Here is a 24,782-nt window from a genome sequence, read left to right as displayed (position 1 = left end):
GTGTATCACTATTCTTTATCCTTATTTTTAATTCTTTAAGAGACATGGAAGAATAGGCTCGTAGCTGAAAGGCAAATCAAAAAAATCATACCATACTCTGTATGCATAGTTTTTACTGCACTAATCTGGGGTTTGCTCAAAGTGATCCATCCCTCTTGCACAAAGTATCCATAATGCTGCTTGACTTTTTGAATCTCCTGAGACCTGCAGAAACAGTTTCCAGATACCTATCTCTCTGATACCAATGCTCAGGTTAGGAAACTATAGTATTTCCTGGGGAAAGAACCTCAAGTATTTCATCATAAATTCAGATTAAGTTTCATAGATTGAGACTATGCTATCTAAATAACAATAATTCAATATTTCCAGATCCAAATTCCCATGCAGCCACTGGAGATCATGTCTACAAATTTTTGGCACAGATGAAAGGTAGAAAGCTCCTTAACACAACCAAAGATTACACAAATATAACAGACAAATTCCACATGCTAAAATTTATTTTTCTATTGATTTTGACATGCAGTTTTCATGTTATTAATCAGATTACCCATTAAAAACAAATATGTCCTTGGTTATATAAGACCATCATTATATCACTCAATTTAATCGTAGAATATCTGTTCTTGCTTCTCTTCTTCAGAGGTCTCCAATGTATTGCATTCCATTCTGTCTTATTATTATCATACAATCACACAGAATCACAGAACATGCCAAGTTGGAAGAGATCCACAAGGATCACTGAGTTCAAGTCCCAGCCCTACACAGGACCATCCCCAAGAGTCACACCAGGTGCCCCAGAGTATCCTCCAAATGCTTCTTGAACTCTGTCAGGCCTGGTGCTGTGACCACTTCCCTGTTCCGGCACTCAACCACCCTCTGGCTGAAGAATCTTTTTCTAATATCCAACCTAAACCTCCCCTGACACAATTTCAGGCCATTCCCTCAGATCCGGTCACGGGTCACCACAGAGAAGAGATCAGTGCCCGCCCCTCCTCTTCCCTTCTCAAGGAAGTTGTAACTGCAATGAGGTCTCCCCTCAGTCTCCTCTTCTCCAGGATGAACAGACCAAGTGACCTCAGCCGTTCCCCTTGAGACCCTTCCCCATCTTTGTTGCCCTCCTTTGGACACTCTCCAATAGCTCAGTATGTTTCTTATATTGCAGTGACCAAAACTGCACTCAATATTCAAAGTGAGGCCACAACAGCACAGAGTAGAGCAGGACAATCACCTCCCTCAACTAGCTGGCAATCATCAGCAAGTAAGAAATTTACAGAGTACATTTTGACTCCCAAAATGCAATATTTATTTTGACAGAATTACTCAAACAGTATAATAACGACAAAATAAATCTTTTAATCCACCTTTGGATACAAAGCCCATTAGTTTTAGAAAACAGTAGGAATTTTCTATTCACCCTTCTGGGCCAGTACTTTGATATCATAAACTCCAGCATTCTTTAATCTTCATAATATTCTAATCTTAAATCACAAATTTTTATATGACAGTTTGTATAAATCTTTTCCTCTTCGCTTTTGTTGTCACACTACCATAAATAGTTCTTCTCCCTTCTGCACCCATTGTAAAAAACCAGTAAGGTTAACATACTTCCTCCACATACATATTTTGTTCTTATAGATTGTAGTACCATTGCTTCATCATTCTATCATGAAATCACAAGATCATAAAATTTTAAAACAAAAGCCACCACAGTTTGTTTTTGTCGCATATATTGTATGACATTAAGTCAGTTCAAAATCTTATAATATGTAGATTTAGCTCTGAGCATGAACAAGTCATAAAGTTAACATATTTCCCAAATAATTGCTGTTAAGAATGGTTTTACCAGCTAGACTCTGAAATGCAAATTTAGAGTAAATTAGACTTATGATAGATGTGGTGGGTCTGGCTGAGCCAGAATTTATTTCCCCATAGTAGCCCTCACAGTGCCGTGCTCTGCATTGGTAGCTAGAGGAGTGTTGATAACACACCCCTGTTTTGGCTACTGCTGAGCACAGCACTGTAACATTCCTTCTTCAATCGAGGGCGAGATCCTGGGAGGAGACAGAAGTAGGCCAGCTGACCCACACTGACCAAGGTGATATTCCATACCATAGGACATCAACACAGATATAAAACCTGAGGCAAGGAGCAGGACTGGAGGCACTCACTGCCTCCGATGGCTGCCTGCTGACAACCATTACGTGTGCTGGAGCCCTGCTTCTCAGAGAAGTGGCCGACCATCGCTGCTTATGGGAAGTAGAGATTAACTGCTGGCTTCTGCTTTATGTGTGCATACACTGCTTTTGCTTTCTTTTTTGCATGAACTGCCTTATCGCAACCCACGATTTGTGTTGTTTTCTTTTCCCACCTTACTCTCTACCTTGTCCGGCTGGGAAGGGGAGGGATAGAGCGGCTAGGTGGGCACCTGGCATTCAGCCAAGGTCAACCCACCACAGTCCTTTTTGGCGCCCAGTTGTGGGGCACGACAAAGGCAGTTATATATATATATATACACATTGCATTGCATCACTTATAGCTTTACTTTGCTAGTTTCGGGAACATACTAATATAAACAATGGTTCTGCACCCTGCTTTTGTACTAATGGCCTTTCTGTGCTGGGGGAGTTGTCTTCTGGGGAACTATTTGAGACTGATGGAGGAATACAACCTTCCCCCCCTTCCTGACTGATATAAATGGCTTTATAATGAAGTCACCCATGCTCCTTGCTAATCCTTATGTGAGCTGTTTAGTAATGTTACTGCTACTAACCAATATTGTCAGAACATTATGGAGTTTGTGGAATGTGGTGTTATCTTGGTGTAGGAGAAAACAAACTTTAGGTGATAATATATTGGGATATGCCCTGAGGGGCCCAGTTCCTGGGTGGCAGGGAGTGTGGAAGGATTCCTACGGTGTTTGACACCTCCCATTACCCGGGACTTCACACCTGACGAGTATTCAACCCTAGCAAACTGACACATCACCTCACGGAAGGGTGCCTTGCCTACCCCAATCAAAACCAACAGCTTCTTGCCCTGGCCTGGCCTGTGCTTATCGAGCCACAGTTCAATACTCTCAGAAGACTGTAGTGGAGGCCGGAACCCAAACCGTAATGGAGGACATCTGGCTGAGACAAGGACTCGGATTGTAACACCTACAGGCTTTTTGGTGGCCTGTACGGGGAAGTTATGAGGATTTTGAGATAAGGATAGTAATTGGGAGAGGTAACGAGCAAAACAAGTATTGAATACTGTTTGAGAATGAAATGATCGTGGGGAATTTTTGCTGTAATTGTGGTAAAGGTACAAGGGGTGGATTTTGCGTAAATTGTTCACTTAAGTTTGGTGATTGGTGATGTTATTTTGATTTTTGGCAAGGGGAATTTTCATTATATTCTGTTTTGGTAGGTTGTTATTTCTTTTGTTTATGTAAGGGAAGGTTGTGTGATGAATGTAAAATTTAAAATTCTTAAATATGTGATTCACAGAGGTGAGGAGTGGAATGTAGTGGGTTTCTGTGGCTGGGTTTTGGTAGCAGGGGGGGCTACAGGGGTGGCTTCTGTTAGAAGCTGCTAGAAGCTTCCCCTGTCCCGTGGAGCCAATGCCAGCTGGCTCCAGGATTGGGCCAAGCCAATTAGAAGCAACAGTAACGCCTCTGTGATAACATTTAAGAACAGAAGATTGTTGCATAGAAGAAATTCCAGCCAGGGAAGAGCGGAGTGAGAACATGGGAATAACGACATAGACACCAAGGTCAGTGCAGAAGGAGGGGCAGGAGGTGCTCCAGGTGCTGGAGCTGAGGCCCTGCAGCCCGTGGTGCAGACCATGGTGGAGCAGCTGTGCCCCTGCAGCCCATGGAGGACCATCGGGGTGCAGTGACCCACCTGCAGCCCATGGAGGAGCCCATGCTGGAGCAGGTGGATGCATGAAGGAGGCTGTGAACCGGTGGGAGGCCCAGGATAGAGCACGGTCCTGCCAGAGACCTGCAGCCCATGGAGACAGAAGCCCACGCTGGAGCAGGTTTTTCCGGGGTAGGACTTGTGACCCCTGTGGGGGACCCACGTCAGTACAGCTCATTCATGAAGGACTGCACTCCATGGAGGAATGACCCATGGGACAGCAGTTTGGGAAGAACTGCTGCCCAAGGGATGGACTCACGCTGGAGAGGTCCATCAAGGACTGTCTCCCATGGGAGGGACCCCACGGGAGCAGGGGAAGGACTCCTCTCCCTGAGCAGTGGCAGACACAACAACTGACCACAACCTCCATTCCCCGTCCCCCTGCACCACTGGGGGGAGGAGGGAGAACAAGAAAGGGAGGAGGGGTGGGGGGAAGATGTTTTTAAGACTGTTTTATTTCTCACTCTTTGGCTCTTATCCTGTTAGTAATAAATACAGGTATTATCCCATTTTGAGTCTTGCTTTGCTCGTGAAGGTAATCAATCACTGACCTCTCCAAGCTCTTTACTCATGAATCCTTAGCTGGGTTTTTTTCTCTCTCCTCGGTCTAGTTGCAGAGGGAGGGTGAGAGAGTGGCTTTAGTGGGTACCTGGTATCTGGCCGGGGTCAACCCACTACAGTAGATCAAAATTTGGGCACCTGCTCAATTTTAGAACTTCCCACTTCAAAGGCTAGCTAAAATTTCTTATAGCTCTGATGAGCTTCAGAAGGCCACTATATATTCTCTTGTAAAGCATCTCCTCACATTTTCGACACTTAAAACAGAAGCCATGGTTAGAAGCTCTACTGTTCCATTTTTTCACCACATAAAAATATTTTATGCAGCTATTTTAACTGAAATAATGATTTTTTTTTTTTAAGATTAGAGCTAGCCAATCAATTTTAGCTGCTTGAATCAATTCTTCAAGCTACTGAAGTACTTATCTTTAACAAAATTTTCTTTTAAAGAGTGATGATAGCTATGCATGACAGAGCCATCCAGAACTCTGCAAGAATAGCTTTTTGATGAAAAACTTAAATTCACCGTTAATCCTCCTGACAGATGAACACCCACGCTCCAAGTGCTGTTGAAATTGGATATGGTCTTTAAAGAAAGTTCTGTCTTCTTTAACTGTTTCTCTGCCTTCATCCACAGTATAAAATACTGTCTTTACTCCCTTTACCCCGCTTGCCTAGCCAGAGATAAGCAGACTTCCCAGTTTCTAGGCCACAATCTTAGCTGCAGCAAAGATATTCACGCCTGAGCAGACAGTCTTAAGCTCTTCACAGAAAGCATAGTGCAGGAGACAATATCAGCAATGAGGAGTTTGAGGTGTTTGGATATTTCTGTCCATTGCACAGTCATTCCTGACTCCAGAAAAGGTTGGCGTATGAGCCAAAGAACCAACTCTACTTTCTTCATGAATGGGGTTATACATGCAAGATTATTTCAGGTAGGAATTGGCATGCTTAATTCAGGTCATAGCTTAAGGTTCATCACGATGCAATCACCCTAATTCTTCTTAGGTTATAGAGTTTAAATTTGTCCTACAATTTATGCTGAGGTGAGCCTCATCATAACGTACTTTCCTCGAAGCAGCCTCATTTATGATTACCAAGATATACCTTAATTTCTTTCTGATTTTAATCATTTCAGAATTGTTTTGAGATGTGATGGAGTAAATATCAAAAGCATTACATATTCAGACATAAAAAATCTGTCAAGTGTAAACTGCACATAGGAAACATCTCTTTAAGAGCAGTATTCATTTTCTCATCAAAGCCACCACTTCCTGAAGTGTCTGTCACAGAAGTTAGAACTAAAACAAAACCTCTGTAAAGGTACATCAAATTTATGAAACATTCTGGAACAATGTCTAATGTCCCAGTTCAAAAGAACTTTCTACATAGAGATTCAAGTCACTTTCGTGATTACCAGAGCCTTTAAAGAAAAAGTGGGAATAAAATACCGCTAACCACCTACAGCCACAGAAAACAAAAAAGGTAGAAGAGTTTAGATGTCACAGTTACTTGGGTCTCCAGGCCCTTCTCAATCTCCAGGATCACTCTAATGATTTTTAATATCCTTGATTCAAGGATCAGTTCCTTCAGGCTCAAGACTGATGAATCCCAATGAGCAAGAAATCAGGCAAAGGGGAAAGAGACCTGCATTCATGAACAAAGAACTCCTGTCAATACTCAAGCATAGCCAGGAAATACACAGGAGATGGAAGCAGGGTCAGGCCACTTGGAATGAATTTAGAGATGCTGTCAGAGTAAGCAGAAATGAGACAAGAAAGGCCAAGGCCTGTCTGCAATTAAATCTGGCCAAGGATGTGAAGGACAACAAGAAGGGCTTCTTCAAATACATCAGTAGCAAAAGGAAAACAAAGGATAATGTAGGCCTATTACTAGATGGAGGGGGACCCTGGTAACAGAGTATGTAGAGAAGGTAGAGTTACTGAATGCTGCCTTTGCATTGGACTTCACTGACAAGACCAGCCCTCAGGAATTTCTGATCCAGGAATGTTGGAAGGAAGACTTTCCCTTGGTTAAGCAGGATTGAGTTAGAGAACACCTAGGCAAACTTGACATCCAGAACTCAATGTGCCCTGATAGGATGCATCCACAAGTGCTGAGAGACCTGGCACACACCATAGTGAGGCTGCTCACAACCATCTTTGAGAGGTCATGGAGACCAGGAGAGGTGCCTGAGGACTGGAAGAAAGCAAATGTCACCTCAAGTCTTCCGAAAGTGTAAGGAGGACCCAAGGAACTACAGAATGGTCAGCCTCACCTCAGTAGCTGGAAAGGCAATGGAGTGCTCCATTCTCAAAGCCATCTCTAGCCACATGGATGACAAGGTGGTGATTAGGAGTAGTCAGCATGGATTCACTAAAGGTAAATCCCGCTTGACCAACTTGATTGCCTTCTGTGATGAAACAACTACCTGGATGGCTGAGGGCACAGCCCTGGATATTGTCTACCTTGATTTCAGCAAGGCTTTTAACACTGTCTCTTACAATATCCTCGTATGCAAACCCAAGAAGTGTGGGTTGGATGAATGGACAGTGAGGTGAACTGAGAACTCGCTGAACAGCAGATCCCAGACAGTTGTAATCAGCAGTATGGGGTCTAGTTGTAGTTCTGTCATTAGTGGTGTCCTCCAAAGGATTAATAATGGGCCCAGTATTGTTTAACTTATTTATCAGTGGGGATGATCCTGCTTAAGGCAGGGAGATTGAAACAAATGACACTCTGTGGTCCCTTCCAACTTTACCAGTTTTCTGATTCTGTAACTGATATCCTAATCCCTGAAGCAATTACTTGAAAAACTTTATCTTAAATTTATATCTGACTAGTCCAGTGATGCAAAAATTGTACACGGGTGTTAATAACATTATGAACATGTACAAAATTTCTGAAAACAAATTAAAAACTTGTACAAGAAATGTGTCAGCCTGAAATCTCATATCACAGCTAATGTAGAGAAGAATAGTTTAAAGGTATTTTTCAAGGTCACTTCTACAGTTACATGTAGTTGGAACTTAAACAATTTGAAAGATTTTCTACTTCTTTGTTAACATGCCCTAATCATTGCTTCAGGGATGGGATCAAAAACAGGAAGAAGCTGCTTTATATTAGTGATGCCACCTTGAATTTTGTCCTTCTCTTTCAGTAATTAAAATAGGAGATGTAAATTTCCCCCCTAAATTTATTATTCTAATTGAAGTTATATGAAGAAAAACTGTTTATCTTAATTCTAAGGATTAAGAGACTGTTTATTTTAAGGCTTTTCATACCAATCCTGTCAGATGAACATTAAATGTAATGCATTTACATTTTCATTCTGTGCTTGCTCACATAGCAGGTTAAAAGAAACAAACATGTAAAATAATCTGCACAAGTATTTAAAACATATCTCTTTACTGGAATAAAAGTGTTATTCTTGTGTTTTTTAATAGCATTCCCTTGTTTCACTTACATGATGGCTTTTGGCTTCAAACAATGAAAGCATCTCCATATACAAAGAAAGATTAAACACTTATGTTTTCATGTGTTATTTCATAAAATCCAAAAGGTTTTTGTTCTCCCAGTGTTTCCTTCCTCCTTAAAGGAGGGAAGAAAAGAGATAAATGAAGGAAAGCAAATGTATAAGGAAAGGTTTACAAAAAACATGTAAAAATCTTCATTCAGAGTAAGTTACACAATGAAGAACTCTAAAAAAATATAAAAATTAATTAGTGAACTTTAAAATGTCAAAATACTTGGCACTTTAAAAGAAGCTAGAATAAAAACGGAAGAATATGAAGAGTCACGGCAACACAGCTATTTTACATCCTACCAAAAGTAAGCATTTCTCATACTTTAATCACAATGTTAATAGTGATATTCAAATCTGGCTACTATATACTTGAGCTGACCTAATTCCAAAGCTTTAAGCTTAATTCAGAAGGTTCTTCCACAGCAGCAGTTGGTACTTCACAGATTTACAACACGGGCACTTCTAAAACAACTCTTTGAAACAAATAGCAAAGTTTAAAAGAAATCTCTGCATAGCTATAGGTAAGGATCCTTCTGTTTGATAAAGGATGAATTAAATCTTCAAAAAACGTTACTTAAAAATACAGAAAGTTGCTTGTTTTCATAAAAAGGGTTACTATGATCTTTTGAAATGTAGGTCTGTACATGACCAGGTTTCAATGTCTTTGCACTATCAGATTCCTTTGGTAAATACAGGGTAGTAATGGGAGCACAAGAAGATGGAAGTGCAACTAGGCAGCTGATTCCCAGGTCTGACAAGCATTTTGACTGGCAATTGTTTGGTACTACATGCAAGGTAATTCAACCTGTTTATCAAGAAAAAGTGCTCCTCACATTGTTGGAAAACTATGTGAGGTCTACCTTTTATATAAGGAATCATCATCAGGGTTGGCTTTCTACACTGAAAATATCACAAACTGTTCAGCAACTTAAACCTACTTGAAGCTATTCCTAAAAGGAGTTGCTAGTATGTCTTAAATTGAAAAATGTCCTTCCACTTTCCAAATCTTGCTTTTACTTTCAAGAGAAGACCACTCAGTGATGTCAATTATAAAGACCAAAAGATGTTACCTAGCAATGGGTAGACACACCGCTATTGCAGGAACAGGAAGGAACTACAGAGGGGTTTTTTTCCTCTAGTTCATCAGTGATCATGATGTCAAAGTGGTTGTAGCTACCAAGCTATGTACCTCTCTTTCCCTCCCTCTCATGTAGACCAAGCTCACAACAGCACCTAACTTAAGAAATTCATGTTGTACTTCTCTGCTTTGAAGAAAAAAGAGGGCAAGACAGTTGCAAATCAATACAAGAAAAGTCTAAGAAAATGGTATATGCTGTATCATTTTGTGCTCCTCAATCTATCCGGGCCATAGTTTCTTTCATGGTATTATTGAATACTGAGTTATCATGACAAATACAGCTTTCTGGTTCATAAACTACATTTTCCCCGAGCAAAACTTTCAAGATGGCCTTTGCTTCAGTGCTTTCTAGCCATCTGCATACATAAATAATTGTTCACCAAAGCTACAGGAAATAACAAGTAATCACCCATCGAAATGTGAAATTTCAGTCTGTGAAAACTTGATCCCATTATCTTACCTCTTTAAAGATCCAAAGAGACTTATCTTTCTCTGTAGAAAGTTACTGACATAACCACTTCCCTTTTATAATTGTCTACTCCTGTGTGACAAATATGGTCTACATTAACTTTTAATGTATCGTTGTTTTGACAGTATAATTCATTCACACACAAAACCACTCAGTTCAAGGCTCACTACTGCTCTAGGCTTGATTTCATCATCTACTCTGAAGAGCCTACCACTGACAAGATTGTGTGGTCCATATCTCAGATGCTTCTGCTATCCAAAGCATTATACCTACACAATAAAACTCCTATTTATTTCAAACTTATATTTGACCCACTATGTAGAGCAGGAACTAAACTTACCAGCTCCTGTAAGTATCTATTTCACAGTAAGAGAAGAAAACTTTCAGCTCTGCATACTGTAGCCTTACAGTCTCACAAGGGTTGTATACTTTTTCAGTGTCTTCCTGTTTCAGCTTTGGAAAACAACTTTTGTATCATCTGAGTATCATGATTAATTATGCATTTCTGCTGCATTTCTTAGAGTTCACACAGATCTACTATCTAAAATATTCTTTTTTGTGACACCAGCATTCAGAAAATGAACCTGATCATTTAGGCTGGGTTGCAATATCACCATGACTGAATTCAAAGTGGATTAGTTTTGCAGGTTTTCTTTTTTAAAATTTGGATCAGCAATGTGCTTTTGAAATTAAAATCCTGATCATTCCAAATTAATGTGTACAACAGAGCCCTCCTGAAGTACAAACTGGATTCTTTCCAAATAAAATGCCAGTAGTTGTGCTCCAGGAGTGCACTTCGCAGCTGTTCATGAGTATTCAGTCCACATAGAAAGAACTAGCTCAAAATAAGCCCCCCTGAAATGCAGACACCAAGAATGTCAGGTTCTCAGCATCAATTCTTTTACTCTACAAATGGGTTCCAATTGCACCACAACACTCGCCAACACAACCATTACTTTCATCAGAATCCTGTTAAAACCTAGTGCACAATCAAAGACACTCACACAGATATGCCACTATCAGCGTTTCACAAATGTTCTAATACACCACACTGGCTGAAGTTAAAACTCAGGTGGCAGGTTAAACTGAACCATAGAAGCAGTTACTGCCTCCAGCTGCCAACTCTACCTCTACCCCAGGAGGTTACGTTTTGCAGCAGTGATGTGATGTTACATACAATATGGATCTTCTGACTGCTTCTAGTTTACAACAGATGACATTAAAATAAGCCACAACTACTGCTAGTTTAACTTCACAGACTGGACTAAAAATTGGGGTATTTAAACTGTAAACACGGGGTTCAAATAGCACATAGACTGAAACCAACGTTCTGCTTGCTCATGGAGGAACTGATGTTTTGTTAAGGTTACCAAAGCTTAAACTAAAATTCATCAAGAGCCAAATGAATTACATGGGGTGGGATTAACCTCCCCCGAATTTAAACAGTCTTAAATCAGATACCTACATCTGAGATAATCATCCAAATTATCTTTGCAGTTACACAGACCAATAAGCATCTATAGAGGGAGATAACTTTAGCTACCCACCTTTAACCGAGATAAACTGTGTGTTGACAATTCTCATTTTTCTCTACTAATTATAAGGAGACCGGCTCAAATGCAGACATTTACAGCACAGACAGCAAAAGCTTGTTGAGATGAATCCCACCATTTGTGTTGTGCAAGTGTTAAATCAAAAGAGTGTATTCTCACCCAAGCTGCACCAGCATACGAGTCCACCAATTACACCAAATGGTGTTGAAACAGAACTGCAAAGTCCAGGAGCTCAAAAACCATTTTCCATTAAAAATAATATTAATAAAAAACCCCTAGTGATAACGTTTTAATTGGAGAGAGATGTTCACATATGTTGGAAGGCAGAAATAATCATATGGAATTGGACTATATTGAAATTAAAGAAGTGCTAAAATTTAAGCTCAGTAAAGATGGAAAAGTAAGTACAGTGGGCACCACTGAAAGTAAACATTTACCATGGCATAGGATAAATACCTCATTGCTGTATACATTCTAAATATAGGGAAAGAGTGGGAAAGTAAATACCACAGTACAGTATGGGTATTTATTTACTTTTTAAAAGAATCCACTGTATTCTTTAAGACTAATGACACTGAGAAGGAAAAAAAGGAGAAATGAAACATAGAATCAGAAATGCCATGAGCAAATATGCCAGAAATACAGTTAAGAACTAGAAATCACCTGCATGGCATCAGCACAGAATGACAGAGGTACAGTTGAAAATGACTTCAGGAGACTGATCCTGACTGTAGTTTATCTAGACTCTTCCATTGAGCCAAATATACCTGTATTATCCACATTTTTATAAATTAAAGTTAGTAACAGTATTTTCAGAATAATATTTAGTGTAATTTTCTTCTGGAGTTTTATCATTGTAAGAGTAAAGAGGATTTCCTTGGTATGCAATGTAAATCTCCTGCCCTACAATGCTAGCTGATGTTTTATTGCCAAGAAAAAGGAAATCACTCTCTTTCCTCTAACAACCTTTATTTATTTCCAAGATTAATGAAATTCAGCTGCTTCATTCCTTCAATCATGTCATAAAGCACATATTCTGTCTTTATAATCAATCTCATTAATCTCTTTCATTCTCTCTAGAATGGCTACACCATTCCTAAAAAATTACCAGAAATAGACATTGCATTTCAGGCAAGGTCTCATCAGTTTCACACACAGAAGTCTCCTTTCAAAGATTCCTCCCTCATATTATTTTCAAATTCAGTGCAACTCCTGCATCTTCTTATTGTAGTTTTATCTCTACATTTTATCCCTTGTATGTTACCTGTTTGATTTCTTCCTTATTCCATATCTTGCAGTTAAACTTCACCATGTTGATTCCAGGCCATGACTTCTATTTTTCAGGTTCTAATTTTGATCATGTTCCCTGAAACAACACCATGCTGTGCCCATATTATATATATTATGTATGCAGACATATTGCAGTTTTCATGTGTATTCTTTGCTCAGACAAGTCAAAACCCAAGTGCTTAACCAAAAATGAATGGGCTCCAACAGCATCAACACCTTCAATCTTCTGCCTATTTAATAGGGAGCTTCTGGTCAATTTCTGTCACAAAAATGTCAGGGGGAGAGAGTGTCAAGAACTTCCCAGAGTCAAAACATGACATTTAATTGCTAATTAATACTAATTCCTTCTGATACACTATTCTGGTTAATTATTGGGTCATTAAAAAAGTAAAATAGATTGGTTTAACATGATCTCTTCTTAATAAACAGACATTGGCAGTTTTCATCTGCTCGTCTTTCAGTCATGCTTAGGTGAGGTATTTGCATCAGTACAAAGCTGCTGAAGGAAGTTCATGGAAACTAGTGATAATGAACACATCTGAAAAGTAAGTAACTTGCACTCAACTGAGATGTTTACCTTTTTCAGTCATTTGAATTTGAAAAAAAAATGTGTCCTCCCTCTAGTCTGAGGTCCCATATACAGCAGCGACCATAAAAACTCATGAGTATGGAAACACCAGGAAACTCCCCTTGAAAATACAAAACCAACAATACTAACTAGTACTGATATATCCTTTAAGGACAAAGAAAGAGAATAGCTAAAATTGCCCAACTTTTCTCTGCCAATAAAGTTAGACATCCATTTTCTGCTGCAGAACTACTACCTATGTAGAAAACAAATGGTAAGGAACCCACATGCTACCATGTGGCAGACTGGAGTTTATAAAGCTTTAAACCGGGCAGAGATCCCTGAATAGACCTTGAGGTTTCAGCTACTCTTTTGGAGAAGAGTAAAAAGCAGGAAAACTGTGGCTTTTGCCTGGAAACAGGAAAGCAGTATAAGGCCAAAAATATTGTTCCCAAACACTGAAAAAATTGCACCAATATTTAGAAGTATGTCCCTATTACAGCTTCATGTGTTTGAGCTTTTTGTGTTCAAAAAGTAAAACCAGGAATAGGAACCAGCAGACATGAGTAATCACATTTAATTCTGTGTGTACTCTAAGCATGTTAAAAAAACCTCGCTGGAATATTCAGCTTTCCAAGGTGTTCTGAAACAGTGCATTTACTTTGCTACTTCTTAAAAGCAATGCATTAAGACTTTCTATTAGAACATGACTAAAAATCATCCATTCACTTCTATATTCTAAAAGGAATGGAAGAGAACCAACAGCATAAAAGCTGATCTTGATTTCTCTAGTTTATCCATTGTCAAATTATGAATTACACACATTCATCACAAGTAGTATTCATAAATATTTATAGCTAATCACAAACTGACCAGAGAACAAGTCCTTACCTCAAATCCTGGTAGTGATTACCAGGATAAACTCGCTGTAACCGATTGCTTTCATACAGCAGTTTAGAGATGCTACAGAATTTCCTGGGCTTTGAACAGGAATTAGCTGCGGTATCTCAAATATGTGTCACAGTAAATGCTTTTAAAAGATGACCACTGTGATTTGACATTAGTGAATTAAACTTGCTGCCAGAGAGCATCCATTGATCATATGTGACTTGGCACTACTGTCAGAAATATGTTCAAATAAAATCTAAAAAAAGAGAGCTGAAAATGTATTAAAGGAATGCCTGATCATTTGAAAATCCAACAGGGAATTCAGGACAAATATATTGTAATACCTATCAGGCAGCCAAATTCTGAATTTAACAACCTCATTTTAAGAAACTTTTCTTGTTTCATAATGAAGTGAAATTTGTCCTTCTCTAAAGGACGGAGAATAGTCTTCTTAATGAATCACACTTTTTTCTATGATAGTCATTCTACTTATGCCAAAATTAAGGTTGATGATTATATTTACGGATAACAGCATAAATTCATATATAGCATTTCAATAAAGTGAGAAGTTAAGGAAGATTCCAAGGCAGATATCTTGAAGATGACGGACTACATGGAGTTACTTTTATAAATCTCATTGATGATTTCTGTGTTCAGTTTACATTTTGTATTTAAGCTTTGATTCTGCTGTTACCAATTAATATTCCATGAGCTTTTTTGATATGGGGGTTGAAGAAATTCTCTGACAGCAAAAATAAAAGATGAACAGTGTCTGTCCTGTGTTGCTAATTATTTTATTTTGGGAAGGCTTCCTTAAACTTCGAGACAGTGAGCCTTTCTGCTACTTTCCACTTTCAGTTTCTTTACTTGGAGTTGCCTAGTTGTTGTTGGCATTACATCAATAAAAGTCATACCATGGACTTATCCACTTCTTTTCTTGGCCACTTCACAGTGCACAATCCTTTGCTAAAACTGCCAGAGAGAATAAGAGGATAAGTCAACGTCACTGTGTTCTTTGATGCAGTGTCAGTAGCCTTTGAGCAGAGGCAAAGGAGCTGAAGCACTTCCACCAATCTTTGAAGTGGAGCAGAAAAGTGGAAAACTAGAGGGAAAGCAGGCAGGTTCACTCTGAATAGAGCTGCTCTGTTCTTGGCACCCAACGCGCTCTTCAGCCACTTAAGGAATTCCACAAACCAAAGTCCTCTGCTCAAGAAGGAACAGGAATTGTTTTTAACCAAGCATCCCTGAAGAGTTTTGGCAAGATGGATAAGACACACTAAATGGAGACATCAAAAATTTTGTCAGAAAGGTCTAGGAAATTTAACAGGGCACTTCAGAACATAAAAATTCACCAAAACTTGTACATCCACTAAAAGGCCTTCCTTTACATTTCCTAACGCTGTTTCAATTTTCCTAAGAACAATGGATATGACAAAAAAATCTCAACTGGGAGCTGATAGAGACATATATAGAGAAACTGCTACTTCCAGACTTAAAACAAATCATAGAATCTAAAAACATCACAAAATAGCAAAAAAAATTATTTTACTCCCTACTGAGTCACTGCAATGCAATAAATAACATTTTACTATCATCCATTCAAGAGCTCTGTCAACTAGTGGGTTCAAATGATCCAAAGTTTAATGGTTTCTATTTCAATATAGCAGGAATTTGCCAGCAGAAAAATTATAAAAAACCTAAATGAGAAATATTTACGGTCTCAAATTACTTAATTTTCTTCTTCTGAAGTGTTCCTGAACTTACTGAAATGGAGTGGCAAATCTTTAAGCCTTCCAAAATATAAGGTTCCATAGAAGTCACAAGGCAGTCATGGTTTTGAAAGGAATTATATTCAACACATCACTATCAAGGTTTTGAAACTAACACCTACAGAGATATTATACCAACAAAAAGTAAGAATAAATATATACTTTTCCACTCTATGAACCAAATAAATATTCTAATCTGAATTTTTTTAAAAGCACCCATACAAGACTATATTTTCTTCACAAAGTTTCCAAAATAAAACTTTATAGAAACAAGACATGGGTTTTGCAATGTATTTATCCGAAGAATCTTCCCAGAAGACTAGAAATAATTAAATAAGCAGAGGATAGTATCCCTAGAGAAGACTGATGTTGTCCAATTATAGTAATTACAAAATGCAGTGTGTGGCTCTGTGCCAAGAAATAGCAGGTTGAAATGTTCTGCTATCTGTCAAGCTGGGAACCCAAACACTTTTAAGTACAGCAAATTCCACAGGCATGAAATGAGGATCTTGCATGAGCTATTTGACTTACTCTTTTGTTTGGAAAAACACGGATGAAATCAAGGAATGGATACTAAAAAAATGGTTTAAAATAGAATGCATCCTAAATCCATTAATCAAAATTACTTTTTAAGTTTTATCCTTGGTGGGTCCTTTTATTTTGCAAAGTATAACTGTTTGGAACACAAAAGAACTAACAACTTCCACTATCCAAATAATAATGACTATTTTTAAAGTGTTGATTGCAATGATCATGAAAAACAAATCTAAGTTTTCATTAATAGGTTCACTTTTATTAAGGTGTAATGTTACCAATTAAATTATTGGGGGGGGGGAAGAGCTTTTCCAATTTCAATCTATGCTAAACAAAGAATGCTTACAAAACCAAAAAAAAGATCAAGAGTTTAGGAAATTGTAGGTTATGGTGCCTAAAACAATTTTTTTCAAATATTACTAAGACTTTACAATCTACTAAGAATTTATTAATATGCAATAAATCCCTTTCTACCTGAACTGAATAACAGAGAATAAGGGAACCCTTCCACATCAATCCACAACAAACCATAGACAAGTATATGACAAAGCACAATGGTTCCCATTTTTGCCTTAAAGGACAGGTCTTTGCCAAGGGAGGCTGGGCAGGCACAGGCAGCTCCAACACAGGAGAGGAACAAGGAGGGACACCTGAGCAGCCACAGAACATCAGAGCCACAGCAGCTCCCTGATCTGGTCAGACTGAACACTGCCAGCAGCAGTCAGCTGCAGTTTTCAGTACTAGCTCAAGTATCTCTTCCATACAGATGTGCTCCAAGTGCATATATGGTGTGAAGGCCACGCTGGTGTCAATGGCCCAGGGTGGGAAATGTTGAAAGCATAATGATTCACACAACATTCTGCTATGTACTGTTTGGGTGCTTTAGAAAGGCAGCAGGGAAACGTCATCCCTCTTTGCTCTCTTTCCAGTGCTGTTAAATCCATATGCATAGCAAAAAGAAAACTTTCCTTACTCCTTTCTTTACTAGGAAACAATCCAGACAAACAAATATACAGCACACGTCTGCCATGCATTTTCATAACAAACTGTTCATCATAACCTCAAGAAATATTTTTTTTTCTATTTAAGTCATAATGTTGACAATCCAAAAACTCTCTCAGCATTCAAGGAAGAGGTCTAGGAAGAAATGATCTAACACGCAGTCATAAGGCCACTGCAGAGGAGTTAACAGAACTTGTTGCACTACTGTTCCCTACAGATGAGCTTACACAGGATCTCTCACCAGGATTCTTCTATACAGAGAAAGAAACAGAAGATAAGGTAGAGGACACATAGGAGACTTAAACATTAGCTGAAAATGAAAATATTGACAGTATCAAATTGCCAGGAGCAGACAATAGCCTTGAAGAATCTGGAAAAACTTGATCATGAAACTTCTAAATTACTGTGTGGTGCACTCTCTCTTTTAAAATGGCCTCATTACCACAGTAACAAAAAATAGCACATGGGTGTTAGTATTTTAGAAAGCTTCTAGTAGATCCTGAGAAACTGCAGACCAAAAAACAGACTTCTGTTGGGACAATTTCATAGGATAAGTTAAAAAACAATACTGAAATACATAGATAATACAAATTCTTCCCAAATATATTAATTATACTTTGAAAGTGTCAAAAACATGTCAAAAAGGGTTAAAATGCAGTTAAATTTTCAAGAGTTCCTAAGCTATTTAAAAATTAATAAACAAATCAAATTAAGCTATCATGAGATAAAGAAAAAAGTGGTAAATGACAGTAAAAAGATTTAAGAATACAAAATAACTTTTCAAATTCCCTTCAAGATGTGTCCATTGTCCTCTGCTGTATACCTTGATCACAATAGCCCCAGAAAAGGGAATGCAAGATAGTACTCACTACTTAAGATAGTTAAAAACACGATAGGAAAAATACAAGATAAAGATGGGAAATTCATTAATACTAAGTGATTGGAAGCAAAATGATAGATAGCATTCAATGTGAACACATACAAAATAATAGTGACACGGCTGGAGGTTACAGCCAACTATATACACACTGTAGTGTAGTAAATGACCTCTTAGCACATTAGAAAGGTCTTAAAGTCATTGTGAATAGCTCTATGAAAAATGTTGGCTTTAATTCAGCCAGTCAAAAAGTAAGAGAATGTTAGAAATTATTAGGAAGTGAAGAAAATAAATACAACTACATCAATTTGGAGTATACCATAACTGTCAACAGTTTGCTTTGTTTCCTTTGAAATAAAAGGAAAACAGGAGAACCATATCTGACAGAGAAGGAAAACAAAATGGAACTGTTTTTCAGATAGAACAGTTTTCGAGTAAGGGAAGCACAATTCTTCAAAAGAAAGCTATGTGATCTCTGAGAAAATTATTTCTCACAATAAAGTAAAATAAGGCATAAAAGAACAGGTTTAAAGCAAAAAAAAAAAAACAAACAAGAAAAAGTACTTTTTCACACAGTACATAATTAAATTTATAGAGCTCTACAACTTGATGCTATGGATTCAAAGAATACAACTGAACTAAATGAACTCAAAAGCACTCAGATTCACAAAAATTCCATCTGAGACTATTCCATTTGACACAAAAGTATGCCACCAGAGTCAGGAATTCCCTAAGTTGCTGTTTGCTGGAAGCTGGGGGGTTTCATTGCAGAAGTCTCTCTGTTGACATGCTCTATTCTTATTCTTTTACCCTAGGAATTCACTACTGCTCATCACCAGAGCCACAGTACTTGGGAAAATGAACTTTTCATCCAGTAAGTTCAGCCAGACAACCATAAGAATGTTTTAGACCTATCTACTGTGAATCGTACTGAAGCTAATAACTTTAGGTCTTTAACTGTGATAGCCCAGTACCCTTTTCTTCTTCAAGGCATACGGGAAGAGTGTAAAGTTGTACAGAATATCTGTAATTCAACCTTTTAATTTTTTTTTTTTAATAGAGAGACCTCATCTCAAAGATAAGGCTGGACTTTGCAAGTTAAGTCATATAACTGATTGTCCTACCCTCCCATCCCTCCCATTTCTTAGCTATACATTCCCAGCAACTTTTATAGCACTGAACTCATCTGATTCAGCCATGTATGGAACTAGCTTCATGACTCAGAATGGGAAAAAAAAGTAAATTTTAAAATATAAAATCTTGATTCTTTAAGTACTTGGATCACTCTCATAATCAGCTCTGGTACATTCTATTAGCAGGAGCAGGACAGAAGCATTTCAGCCAGAGCCACCTGTTAGGTTACCTGAGATGTTACAGACTAACAGTGCAATGAGAGCATACATCCCCCACATTCCTTCTCCCAGCTCCACTCAGAGAGTGGAGATCCTAAACTTCTCAACTATACGACAGACTAATAGAGACAGAGGTGTACAAGTGAGGCACCTGGACCTCGACCACCTCCATTCAGATTCGGTGAGACATAAAACTTCATTTCCCCAAGCAGAACTAGCTGTATTTATAAGGAGAAGTTTTACTAGTACAGAGGGACAGGACTGTGCCCATAGCAGGAGATTTTTTTGCCAGCATGTCTATTCTAATAAAGCACACCAAAAGTAGACAAAAGTGTTTCATTTGTACTTATCTAGTTTGCTAAACATCAGGCAAACATTTAGGGGGATTATTTCCCTGTTCTGGAGGACAGAAATTCACCTTTGGTAAGACACTGAAAGGGAAATCACAAAGTGTATAATAAAAGTATATGTGCAAACAATCAGAAATCCTGTCATTTACTCCTTCTGTTCAAGAAGCAGGCAGCTCCCACTGTCCCCTCTCAGTTCCAAAGACTGACTCTCTCCTGCTTCCTCCAGGTACCATCTCCCTCCCCACTCATTCACAGGTTAAGCCTTTTAAAATTGCCTCTTAGCAAATTTTTGTCCTCTTAACCTCCCTCCACAAACTTCTGATCCCAAATTTTCTCTGCACAGACAGTCCCAGTTCTTCCCCTAACCATATCTATTCATCAAGTGCTCCTTTCCTCCATAACTCTGATTTCTCAACCTTCTTGACTAGACTCTTAGCCTCCCTCTATGCCTTCTCATGAGTCCTTCTGACCTGACCCTTCACACAGACCCTCTGCATTCACAGATCCCAAACCCTTGCCCATCCCAACCCCTTATTCCCTTGGATATTATGCCAAAATTGAATCCCACCCTTTTGAAAGCTGCTGTCCTGTTCTGAATAACATCCTCAGCATCAAAATTGGGTAATCACATTTTCATGCTACTTGTACTCTGGCTCAGGGGTCATTGGAGAGCGCAGAAAAAACAACAACAAAACCACAAAAACTTGTTCCAGATGTAGACCTAACAGAGTCTAAGCCAAAGTGTGTGCAGCGCAGGAGGAATCTTCGAAGCATAGAGCTGTCAAAAGTCTTGCTTCAGTGACTACATCCAAATTCTTCTTTTCAAGATATGTAAGACAGGCAAATGTAGAATGGCATTAGGAATGGAGAAAGGCACATAACTGAAAATCATAGCTATGCTTTCACATAATCTTGATTAAAAAGTTTGCAGTCTTTCAACATGGGAAAACAATAGTCTCCCCTATTCTTATTTTACAAAAAGGCTTAACAGCTTTTTCTTGCATTTTCCAGAAATCAATCAACTTGAGTTACTGGGAACAAAATGTTAACCTCTATTATAACAAGGCCTGAAAAAGTCACAACAGGAAACAAAGTTTATGGATACGTGCAGACTGGGAAAGATATCTACATCTTGAAGTATGCTAATACAAACCTCTGTCACGGAAAGTGTCATGAAACCTGTGTAATATTTAATATAAACAACCCAACCTATAGCAATGCTATTTCTCTGGTGCTTGAATAGATAAACAAATAATACACCACATGGAAACAGGAAAAAGATGCCGATGTGAGTAAAATTGCCCATTCTTGTCAAAACTCTGGACTTCTTAAAAGCTCTCATGACCTGATTTGATCTACTTAGCAAGGAGAGCTAAAGTTAGCCTTGAACTACGGAATAAAATCAAAGTTCAGAAACATGGGAGACTTAATGCTAATAATAATAATCCAAATATAGAGGCTTCCTAAAGAAAAAAATACAAACAGAAATTATGTATTACATTATTAATCTGTTAAACACAGAAACATGCAGGACTCCAGTAACACATGCCAATTTAAATAGAAGACTTTCTTGTTATAAGACTCTCATTTAGCTCAGAAATTCCATCTGACCTAGAAGCATGGGAAAGAATATATGTTATTTTGAAACTTCATAGTTCAGTACCCTTCTTAGATGGTAACTTAGGCCACAATCACAATCAATTATTTTGAGGACCACAGTTTTGGAAATTGGCCCCTAACACTGAGGAACTGCTACTTAAATTTAAGTGAGCTATGAGAGATTAAATGCATGAATATCAATAGAACGTGATACTTGATCCACAAACATGCATTTTTATCTCACATTTCATCTCTGTACAAAAAGAAAAGTGACATATGCTTTAAATGAGAAGACAAGCAAACTAAGACTGAAATTATGCTGTTTCATAAAGTGATAGTAACTATACTAAGAACAATTCTTTCTGCATGTCGCTATCAGTTTTTCCTTACCATATATTCCATATTGGAAGCTGGTGGATACACCTGACCCCGTAACTTATTATGAAGATCCAAGATACTTTGCATATCACTGTCTGTGATAGCCCTTTTCCCTCTCTGCTTGGCGATCCACCACTCACCATCTTCATCCATGTACTTTTCCAAAAGTTCCTCTAAGAGCGTGGCATTGGGAAGAATCATTGCAGAAACTGCTTGAGCTATGAATAGCAAGATAGTTATTCTGAGCCATTCCTGTACTACATACTTCATGATGAATGATCTCAAAAATGCTCAGGAGTTAGCTCCAAGACAAAGTCTTTCTTCCACGTCTGTTGGCTGTAAATACATAAGAGAGAGTAATGTAATTTGTAGACTGAAGGACTGGCCTGTATGAACTTACAAAGAAAAAAACCCTGTAGTTAGTACAGAGTTTGTCACTGTTATTTGATGGGGAGAAAGCAGGATGCTACTTTTTTTTACTCTAATAAGTACACACTCTTGATTCGGAAAGATAGGTTATCTTCAACCTTATGAACCTCATTCTGTTCAAGTGGTTTTATACATTACACTGGTATGCCCATTTCAGTGTCTGAATGCAAAAAGTATACTTTTCATATCTACTTCGAAGGAGCCACACATCAATGAAGATTAGACTGCAGATAAGGTCTCTCAAAATTGGAATTTAAGAACAAAAGAAGTTTAAGGCTTGCATTCATCACCAAAGTGTAAACTTGAAATCCACAATAAAGTTGATATAAAATAGCCCCTCTTAGTGCATTTCGAAATATGACTTTGATTAAAGCTTTTGTTCTATGATTTCAAAAAAATACATGATGAAACTAAAGGTATTCAACTCGGACAAGAAAATGGGGGAAGACGGGGTTATTCTATTCCCTAAACAAAGGAAAGCACTGGAAACGATCAGAAAAAGTAGCACCACCTCCAAGAATACAGTATCCCAACACCGCCTACTAGGTAACTGAATACTTTAGGTAGGAAAGCCGCGGTCATTCCTACACCCTGGGCGAGCACGCGCGAATCCCGCCACACAGGACCCAGCCGCTGGGAGGGGAACAAAAAGAGGCGGACGGGCAGGACCGGGCTCTCCCCAGCGCGCCGCCACCGCCCGCACCCGGCGGCACCGGCCCCGCTCTCCCGGGACTGGAGCGCCCCACGGCCCCGGGGTCTGCCTGCCGCCGCCCCCTGCCCTCCGCTGCCGCGGGGAGGATGCTGCGGGGAGGATGCTGCCCCCCGCCAGTGCCCTTACCCCTCCGGCGGCGGCTGCCTGCTCTCCCCGCAGCCAGCTTCGCTCCGCCGCCCGCCTCCTCGCCACGCCCGCGTCGAGCCGGGGCCGGGGGGCGCGGGCGCGGCCTCGCCCCGCTCGCTGAGGCGGGAGCGGCGCGGCGGTCAAGGACGTGTCCAGCAGCGGAGCCGCGGCGAGGGGCTGCCGCTGCGCTCAGCCGCCGCCTCCCCCGCTGGCCTCTGGGTCGCCGCCACCGCCGCTCCGAAGAGCTCCGCGCCTCTCCTCGCAGCTCCCGCCCCGCCGGGCATTTATCGCGGGCGGCGGTGACGTGAGGCGGACACCCCTCCCCGGCACCCGCGGGGCGGGACGCGCCGCGCTCCGGGACGCTCCGGGCAGCGCGCCCGCCCCGGCCCCCGCACCCGCGCCCCGGCATCGCACAGCCCGTCCTCGCCCCCGGGGCGGCGGAGCCAGCACCAGCTCCCGGGGAGATCGATGCCTCGAGTCCCGCGGGCTGCAGGGGCTGGCTGCGACCGCAGCCTCAGCCAGAAGCTGGCCTCGGTCCTGCAAAAGCTATTGCCCAGAAAAGGTTGAGGGGGGCCACGTCCGCGGCCGCCTCCATCCTTGGCGGCTGGCAAGAGGATGCTAAGCTGGCCTGCTCCTGCTGAGACACAGCAAAGAGAAAAAGCTGTGAGCTCCACAAAAGTCCAGAACATGTGGATATGGCTGGAGGTATCAGGACAGGAATTTTATTGTGGATTCAGACCAGCCACATGAGACTTCTCTTTACAAAGGAGAATTCAAAACCTTGTAACCACTCATTTCTTTCCCAGGCAAGAATAGGCATCATGTATATAATTTTCATTGTATCAAAGTCTTCTAGCCTGAAATTTTTATGCAAGCTAATCAGGACAATATTTCATTTACTTAGTATAATTTGTTACATTGAGCTAACTTCAGAATTGACCAGCTTCCAGTCTTCACAGGACTGCTGTAGCAGCTTGCAAAGGTTCTCTGTATTTTCATTTTCAAAAACTGAGACTCTGAGGTTAAAATTCATCAGAATCCAGCTGGCTTCAGGCCGGCTCTACAAATGCTTCCAAATTTCATGGGCCCAAGAGAAACAATGCCATGCAAAGTAACACACTGCTTCTTCTTATACTCTCTCAGTTTTGGTTATAACTTCCCTAAATACTTTGGAACTAAGTGCAGGATGCTATAGGTACTTATGCTCTGTGATATGCAAAAAGTGTTACGCTCTGTAATCGTTGATCTTTATGACTTTTTTCCTTGTGTTGCTGGGAAGTGGGCTTCTGCACCCAAGTACTGGGCACTAAACTTTTTTTTTATAGCAAAACTGTGTGAGGTAAAATACCACTGTGCAGCTGGATACACAGACTAGATGCAAGTTTTTTCCATGTTTATGTGCTAAGACAATTTAACACCTATCATTTCGGATACAGAAGAATGAGCCATACTAACATCCTGTCCATGCAAAAGAGTTTGAAGAAACGGGAAGGAAACAAAACATTAGGACTTCCTGGAGTCTACACATCAGATCTGGAATTTTTTAATGCTCATTACTGTTGTCTAGCTACATCTTGCTTCTATCTTCTCTAGACCTCTGGAGGCCAAGACCTAGACTCTGTAGCATTGAGGTGAATCATCATCAATCATCATGGCTAGGCTTCGTGAACGAAGATTTGGGGAGGGCTCTGCCCCCATTTGCTACAAGCATGCTGGTGGCAAGCATTGAGGTACAGCTTAACATTATCACCTAGTAAAGAGTATA

At 39.8% G+C, this 24,782-nt stretch overlaps 1 protein-coding gene across 4 annotated transcripts in view; it reads right to left on the bottom strand.

Annotated features, from left to right (window-relative positions):
- The window catches only part of CRISPLD1 (cysteine rich secretory protein LCCL domain containing 1), a 42,260-nt gene extending 18,946 nt beyond the window's left edge, over positions 1–23,314 (bottom strand). The window contains exons 1-2 of one of the 4 annotated variants that reach the window (XM_051768842.1): positions 23,018–23,314; positions 21,763–22,086 (exon numbers count right to left, since the gene is read on the bottom strand). In XM_051768842.1, the coding sequence (XP_051624802.1) occupies positions 21,763–22,020 (258 nt within the window). In that variant the 5' untranslated portion in view covers positions 22,021–22,086; positions 23,018–23,314. Of the gene's footprint in view, positions 1–2,770; positions 2,820–3,009; positions 3,334–21,762; positions 22,087–23,017 lie in introns of those variants that run through there. The other 3 variants (XM_051768851.1, XM_051768856.1, XM_051768862.1) reach the window with 3 other exon arrangements.
- Positions 23,315–24,782: the final 1,468 nt, after the last annotated feature.

Source organism: Manacus candei, unplaced genomic scaffold (genome assembly GCF_025592945.1).
Source record: "Manacus candei isolate 608988 ecotype Guabito, Panama unplaced genomic scaffold, ASM2559294v1 h1tg000008l, whole genome shotgun sequence".
Classification (NCBI taxonomy): domain Eukaryota; kingdom Metazoa; phylum Chordata; class Aves; order Passeriformes; family Pipridae; genus Manacus; species Manacus candei.
This window is presented reverse-complemented; position numbering and strand designations above follow the sequence as displayed.